Below are 8242 nucleotides of genomic sequence, written 5' to 3'. Positions count from 1 at the left end.
TGTCCTTCCACAACTTAGACAGTACCCCAGCAGGCAACCCTGGGAGTGCAGAGATGACTAGGGACCCAGGGTACTTTTATTTTTTCTGAGACGGAGTCTTGCTCAGTTGCCCAGGCTGGAGTGCAGTAGAGCAATCTTTGTTCACTGCAAGCTCCGCCTCCTGGGTTCACGTCATTCTCCTGCCTCAGCCTCCCAAGCAGCTGGGACTATAGGTGCTGGCTACTACGCCCGGCTAAATTTTTTTTTTTTTGTATTTTTAGTAGAGACGGGGTTTCACCATGTTAGCCAGGATGGTCTCGATCTCCTGACCTCGTGATCCACCCGCCTTGGCCTCCCAAAGTGCTGGATTACAGGCATGAGCGTCCGGCCTAGGACCCAGGGTACTTTTACAAACCGCAAGCCAAGCTTGCTTCTGAAAGCAGAAGCAACAGATACCAATGGAAACCCAATTACTGAATTCACCACCTCAGTACAATATGCCATCCAGAGTGGCCTTTTCCTCCTCTAAGCTAGGGATTTTTTATAGCCTTTACCCTTTCTCTTTCCTGGCATAAAATAGGGAGTAATAATACACCCACGGGCAACGATTAGAACCCAAAAAACTAACAATTCCAGTTCTGGCTCCCTTCCATGAAACGACAAAAATAAGCAAAAAGGGGCATCTTTAGCCCTGCAATGTGAATGGAGGCAGGACTTCTGGCAAAGGGAAGGGGTACTGTGAGGAAGGGAATTATGAAGGCACATGGTTCCTCTCCTTAAAGGAAAGAGGTGGGGACAGGATGTGCCATGCTGGCAGTTTTGGGTTCTCCTCCAGACTTCCAGTATCTTCTACCTAGCCAGGAAACTCAGGACATGGAAACTCGGTAGTCACTGTGGACCAGGCTGAGCTCACTTGGCAGAGCAGCAGCACTCAGCGCACCACATCCCAAAGCCCAGTCTCTCGGAGCACGCGCATTCTACTTGGAAGCTGCCAGGCCGCCCTCAGACACAAGTTGGTTTCTTAGCATGGGAGCCAGGCAAGCAAGTTTTAAATAAGGTGGGTCCTCAATTAGTGGTCACTATGAGAAATTCGGGATGTGATCAAAGTGTTGCACTTTCTTCCAATTTTTTTAAAAAACAAACTAGAGTTGGATTTTGTGTGCTATCTTCCCATTTACAAATATTGGTTGGATGTATATAGGGAAAGTGGGTCAAACAAAATCTGTGCAGTGTTGCAATTCAGTGGCGGCAGTGGTGGGGAAGGCTAGAGCATATATTTGAGATCTTTAATTTTTTTTTTTTTTTTTTTTGAGATGGAGTTTCGCTCTGTCTTCCAGGCTGGAGTGGCACTATCTCTGCTCACTGCAAGCTCCGCCTCCTGGGTTCATGCCATTCTCCTGCCTCAGCCTCCTGAGTAGCTGGGACTACAAGCGCCTGCCACCATGCTTGGCTAATTATTTGTATTTTTAGTAGAGATGGGATTTCTCCATGTTAGCCAGGATGGTCTCAATCTCCTAACCTCAAATGATGCACCTGCCTTGGCCTCCCAAAGTGCTGGGATTACAGGCATGAGCCACCATGCCTGGCTGAGATCTTTAATTTTTTTTAAGGCCAAACCTTTTCCTGTCTCTTAGGAACCAGCTGTGGACCTTACACATTTGTGGTTCATAAAATATTTAAGGAAATATTTTTACACCAGTTCAACTCCAGCTACGCATTAGAATCACCTGGAGAGGTTTTAGTTAAGTAAAGAAAACAAAACAAGGCCAGGCACGGTGGCTCACCCCTGTAATCCCAGCACTTTGGGAGGCCGAGGCAGGTGGATCACGAGGTCAGGAGATTGAGACCATCCTGGCGAACATGGTGAAACCCCATCTCTACTGAAAATACAAAAAAATTAGCCGGGCGTGGTGGCGGGGGCCTGTAGTCCCAGCTTCTAGAGAGGCTGAAGCAGGAGAATGGCGTTAACCCGGGAGGCGGCGGAGCTTGCAGTGAGCGGAGATCGCACCACTGCACTCCAGCCTGGGCGACAGAGCGAGACTCTGTCTCAAAAAACAGAACAAAACAAAACAAAACAAACTAAGACATGGCTAGAATGATGTTCAAGGTGATAATCAGAGTCAGCCTCAAAGTCATGTCAAGGTCCAAATGGCTCAAGCTCAAGGTAAAGTTGAAACTTACGGTGTGATATGGTCAGAATGCTAGTCAGCACCAGGACAAGGTTGGGTCCAAGGTCATACCAGTGCTAAGAATTAGAGCCAAGAGGATCAAGGTCATTTGAAGGTCAGAGCAGTTCAAAGGCAGACTATCATCAATGGCAGGATGACTAAGGTTAACTTAAGAATGGTTAAAGTCAGCTAGATTCAGGTATAAACTTAGGGGAAGTATAAACTTATGGCCAGGACAATGTTCAGGGTTGGCTTCAGATTCAGATTCAGGGCTATGAAAAGCATCAGTGCGTACTGGATTCAAAATCAATCAAGGTCAGTTTCAAGGGCAAGTTTAAAATGAGGGCAAAACATGGTCAGGGTGATGGTTAGGATGAGGACAAGGGTCAGAATTAGGGCTAGATTCAAATTCAAGGTCAAGTTCATGCTTATTTCAGCTTAAGGTCAGGATGATTGTGTATGAGATTCAAGATCAGGATCAACACACCTGTAATCTCAGCACTTTGGGAGGCCAAAGTGGGTGAATCATTTGAGGTCGCGAGTTTGAGACCAGCCCAGCTAACATGGTGAAACCCTCTCTACTAAAAAATACAAAATGTAGCTAGGTGTGGTGGTGCACACCTGTAATCCCGGCTACCCAGGAGGCTGAGGCAGGATAATCGCTTGAACCCAGGAGGCGGAGGTTGTGGTGAGCTGAGATCACTCACACTACTGCATTCCAGCCTGGGTGACAGAGTGAGACTCCGTTTAAAAAAAAAAAAAAAAAAAAAGTCAAGGTCAGGACATGTGGGTCAGTTTCAAAGTTAATCCAAGGTCACCTCAAGGGGATCAAAGTCAGAATGATCGTAAGTGTAAATCAATTAGAATGAGTCTAATATGCTAATGAAAAGAATCGATATTAGTACAAGTACATCCAGTCTCAATCATTTGATTCATGTAACTCCTAATTGCATGCGACTGACAACTGAGAGGAAGGTAAGCAGGACACATACATTCCTCTCTAGGGCACGTTCTTACTGCAAGGTAGAGTGAACCAAGATGCACCTACTTCGTGCTATTGGAAGGCATCATTTTCAGTGCAAAAAAGCTTAGTCTCAGATCTCTAAGGTGAAATCTTATTGCTGGTCAATGTTAACGGACATGAATGTAAACAATGCAATACACATTAACCTCAAAGGCATATTCTTACTAAAAGATGAGTGGAATCAGAATGAACCCCAGTAGGAGTTTGGATGAGAATTCCTGTTAGTACAACAAACTCAGGCATTCTTCTTAAAACCAAATCCTCATAGCTTCTTAGGGGAGATAAAAGTCGGCACAGCAACACACACTCACATGGAGACAGAATAAGCTGGGATCTGAGGAAGGAGTACTACTGAAACAAGTACATATTAGTACAACAAACTCATTCCCAGATGTCCTTTCCAAAACTTTTTTTTTTTTTGATATGGAGTCTCACTCTTGTTGCCCAGGCTGGAGTGTAGTGGCACAATCTTAGCTCACTGCAACCTCTGCCTTCCAGGTTCAAGCAATTCTCCTGCCTCAGCCTCCCAAGTAGCTGCAACTACAGGCGCCTACCACCATGCCCGGCTAAATTTTGTATTTTTATTAGAGATGAGGTTTTGCCATGTTGCCCAGGCTGCTCTCAAGCCCCTGGCCTCAGGTGATCCACCCACCTCGACCTCCCAAAGTGCTGGAATTACAGGTGTGAGCCAGTGTGCCTGGCCAAAAGTAACTTCTGATTACTTGTTAGAGCAAACTGAGATGGATGTAAACACAGCAACACACTCATCTCTCATTCTCACCTCGAGGCAAATACAAATGAACTCAAACAATCCATAGTACTGCAGACAAACTCAGTCCCAGATATTCTTCTCAGAAGTATATCCTTACTGCTTATTGCAGCAAAATGACAAGTTCCCCTCTTTTGAGAGAAAACACATGCTTATGCTGAATCTACATAGGAATATAGAAAAAGGCACTGTGTTGATGCAGAGCTCAGTCTCAGCCACGGCTTCCTACTGTAGTTAAGCTGAATCCCTTAGATAAACATTATACAATTTAGGGTTGTAATATGACACCAACCTCAGCCATCAGGCTGATGGGACATGAGACTAATTAGTCCCAGGTCAGAGAGTAAGACCTATTGTCATAGTAGGGTTCCATATTAGCTTCAAAGTCAGGTGATGATTAGGGTCAGGAGGTGGGTCAGAGTCAAGGTTATTCAACAGTGATCATGTTTAGGGTAAAGTCAAAGTCAGTTCAAAGCCAAAGCCGTTAAAATTAAGGTAAGCTATGGTAAGGACAATGGTTGAAATCAGAGTCAATTAAAGATTACATTCATCTTAAGCTAAGTAATGTCAGGATGATCATCAGTTTAGGATAAAGGTCAAGCAGGTCAGAAGTCAAGGTCCATTTTAATGTCAAATACAAGGTCAAGACCAGTGTAACACAATCAGAGGAACAGATGCCTGATTTGCAGAGGTGAGCATCACACAAGAGTCCACACACTGTGGCCCAGTCACTGGGCCCCAAGCTGGGGCCCTCTAGAGTACAAACACCTGATGAGGCCCAAACAAAATACAGGACCAGAGAAGATTTAAGCCATGCACCACCAGCCAGGGTGAAATCGCACTGTGGATAATCTCACATTGTGCAGCATCTGAGCTTCTAAACTATGCTATTTTTAACACATAAAGTACATGCCAAGAGGAGCCATGAGGAAATAAACCAGCTGAGGAGCCTGAGAAGTAGAAATGTAAAAAAGTGTAGCAAAGTAGAATTCAAGATCTAAGTGAATGAGGTACTTCTGCAAAACCTAAAGTGACCCACGGCCTGAACTACTACTATTTTAATAAAATTGCTTCTAAGTGGGATCTATTCCATTCCAGGTAGGGGTTTACATATGTTGGAATACAGGGTCTCTGCTGCCAAATCTTCCTCTCCTGTGACAAATGCAGAATTATACATCTAAGTGTTAGCAACTAGGTCAACTAAAAATAAAACACATAACACACGAATAGGTTACAGTTACACCTACAAGATATGCATGGCTCAGAGGTCCCCAGCAGTTTGTGGTTGATCTTCTAAAGGGACAATGCTTTCTCCATCCATGGTCCTCAACCTCCAACACTGCGATTAAACTACCCACCCCTCTCCCCTCAAAAAACAACAACAACAACAAAAAAAACAACTAGGGACAGGCACTACAGGACCAGATATGAGAGGGCCTTTCTGCCTCGAAGCACCACACATGCCCATTTATGGAGGGCTCCTTGCTGGATAAGGCATTGGCTATGATTAACTCATGTGGTCTCTACTGAGTCAAGGCTCTCAAAGAAGGAAAAAAAGACATGGCAAAGGCAGATGATCATTGTTCTTGTTCAATTTTATTGGCATTGCGTTCATCTCTTTACAGAAGAACTCAGCCCACACCCTAGAATGTAGACCTTTGGAAAAAGGAGAAGTGCTCCATTAAGCAAGCTACAATGCGGGGGCAGATCCTAGGAAGGGAGCAGAACTGCCAGGGTTCCAACCAAAGAAACAGGTTAATTAATAATGGGCAATATTGGGGAGATGGGTGGGGAAAAGGAGAAAAAGCTCCGCTAACCTAAGGATACCACAACCCTGAAAGGAGCGCCTTCTAGAACAAAGGTAAAAATCACTAGGACAGATCTGTGAGGGTTTTCCTTTCGCTCTCATAGTAGGATGTTGATCTAACAGGGGAGTTTTGAAATGTGGAGCAGGGGGGAAAAAAAGAAAGAAAATGAGAATTTTAATTTTTGAAATAACGGCAATTTATCCATTGCACATACCACTGTATTATGCAAATCAACCTTTTGGAAAATTTAGACACAGAAGGGAACTAGACAGTTTTCCCCCTGGAGAGATGAAAAGCTTTTTGGCTCTTAAGTCTTTGATAAAAGGCGTACATAATTCTTGTGTCTACTGTACAGAATACTGCCGCTAGCTGGATTTCCCAATTCTGAGTAACACTCTGCAATCCAAACAGGGTTCAACCCTCCATCTTACATGCCTGCATTACAGGACTTAAACACATAATCCAAGAATTTCTTACACTAATTTATACATTTTAATTGGTTGCATATATTAACATGTACTATAAGATTCTTTTCTAAGAAGCATTACATAATAAATGGATACTGTAAAAAGATCTGATTAGTTAAAAGTAACAAGCATTAACAGATAGATACATACAAAACTCAGCCTGATCAGACTGGGTGTGAGCCTGTAATGGGGCATGGGGCACCAGCCTTCCCAAGGGGTAGCCTTCAAGGAGGGAGGGGAAAGGGGAGGTAAAAAGACCACAAGACCGTTAAAAAAAAATTAGACACAGATTAACTGTAAACAGTTCTCTCTCTCTCCAGTGGACAAAAAGAATAAGCTTCCAATGCCAACTCCATATCAGAATGACATCCACCGCTGGCCTGTCCTGCTGCCATACACGCGGGCTCATGTGGGTAGGCAGGCAGACCCCAAGAGCCATCACGGGCAGGGGCTGGAGTTTGATTACGTCAGGGGTGTGTGTGTGTGTGTGTGTGTGTGTGTGTGTGAGAGACATGTGGGGTGTAACTATGTTTGATGGGGTTTTCTTTTGGCAGCTGGATGTGAGAGATCAATGTATGTTTTGTTTGGAAGAGGAGAGGGGAATTGTGTTGAAGGCCTACGTGTGTTCTTGGTTTGTGAAGGACTCTGTGCTCAACTCTCACTGCCCCCTCAGCAACTGCAGCTTTCTGCCGAGGCCTTGGCCCGGTCATTCTTGTCCAGTTTGATAGGTTCAGGGAATTCGTTGTACAGCTCCACCTCCGTTTCCTGGACAAGGAGACAGAGAAAGGTTGGTTATTCAGGGAACTGAAACATTTCAGCCCTCATTGCGGGCCCTTTCTGCCCAGGAGGGGCTCACTTCTGCTTGGGCAAGCAGAGTGGGTGGGGAGCTGTGGAGCAGAGCCTGCCCACGCAGTTAAGGGAACACTCTGGCAGAAGGTGCCATGCTCAGGAAGTATCAAGAGAAAAAGATTTTGTGACAACTCCAGGTCAATGTGGAGAGAGGAGTCCTGCCAGGAGAAGCATCAGTCTGCACTGAGCAATCAGGACAGAAGTTCACATACGTTCTCAATCAGATCATGATCTGGGAGCTCTGGGACCACATCCACATCCAGTTCAGATGCTTTCTGTATGTTCCCTATAGTTGACAATGGTTGACAATGGTGTGATTTCTAGCTTCTCAAACATCTGGCAACCCTCAGCCAGTATGTGCACGAGGTGAAGTGGCTGGAGTTGAGTATGAGCTGCCCTCTCAACCTGGAACACTCCTTCTACCTCCCCATCTTCCATACACTTTTCTGGACCAATGGCCTCTGCTCTGGTCTCTTTTTTCTTCCAAAGGTTTAGCAGAGTTTTGTCTCCCAAATGCTGCAGGCCTAGAAAGGCAGCTGTGAATGAATTTTATTACCATCTGTGACAAGTGTCAGAGCAGATGGACTATGGTCATTTTAGTGGGACTTTGCTAAAGTAACATGTTTCCAATGAGGAGTAGCATTCTACTTTTGGGTGCAGGAAAACAATGTCACTTAAACATTGAGCACTTGTGTGCCAGTGACTGTTTTAGGATTTGCAGATAAAGCAGGAACTGTTTCTATTCATTAAAAGTTATCTAGTAAAAAAATCATTCCATTCACAATAGCTATAAAAGCATAACACATCTAGGAATACATACTTAAAAAAATAACAGCTTTGGCTGAGCATGGTGGCTCATGCCCGTAATCCCAACACTTTGGAAGGCTGAGGCAGGTGGATCACCTGAGGTCAGGAGTTCAAGACCAGCCTGGCCAACATGGTGAAACCCCGTTTCTACTAAAAATACAGAAATTAGCCGGGCATGGTGGCAAGCACCTATAATCCTAGCTACTCAGGCGGCTGAGGCAGGATAATTGCTTGAACCCAGGAGGTCGAGGTTGCAGTGAACCAAGATGGTGCCACTGCACTCCTAATAGCTTTATTGGGTTTTAACTCACATGCCATAAAGTGTACAATTCAATGGTTTTTAGTATATTCAGAAAGTTGGGCAACCATCA

General features: G+C 44.7%; 1 protein-coding gene across 5 annotated transcripts in view; it reads right to left on the bottom strand.

Annotated features, from left to right (window-relative positions):
- Window positions 1-5516: 5516 nt before the first annotated feature.
- Window positions 5517-8242, bottom strand: part of RAB7A (RAB7A, member RAS oncogene family) — an 89139-nt gene continuing 86413 nt past the window's right edge. For 2 of the 5 annotated variants that reach the window (XM_025376318.1, XM_025376322.1), the window contains one exon: window positions 5517-6980. In XM_025376318.1, the coding sequence (XP_025232103.1) occupies window positions 6683-6980 (298 nt within the window). In that variant the 3' untranslated portion in view covers window positions 5517-6682. The remainder of the gene's footprint in view (window positions 6981-8242) is intronic. The other 3 variants (XM_025376321.1, XM_025376320.1, XM_025376319.1) reach the window with 2 other exon arrangements.

This window comes from Theropithecus gelada, chromosome 2 (assembly GCF_003255815.1).
Source record: "Theropithecus gelada isolate Dixy chromosome 2, Tgel_1.0, whole genome shotgun sequence".
NCBI classification, from domain to species: domain Eukaryota; kingdom Metazoa; phylum Chordata; class Mammalia; order Primates; family Cercopithecidae; genus Theropithecus; species Theropithecus gelada.
The sequence above is the reverse complement of the archived record's forward strand: the minus strand, read 5'-3'. Positions and strand labels throughout refer to the sequence as shown.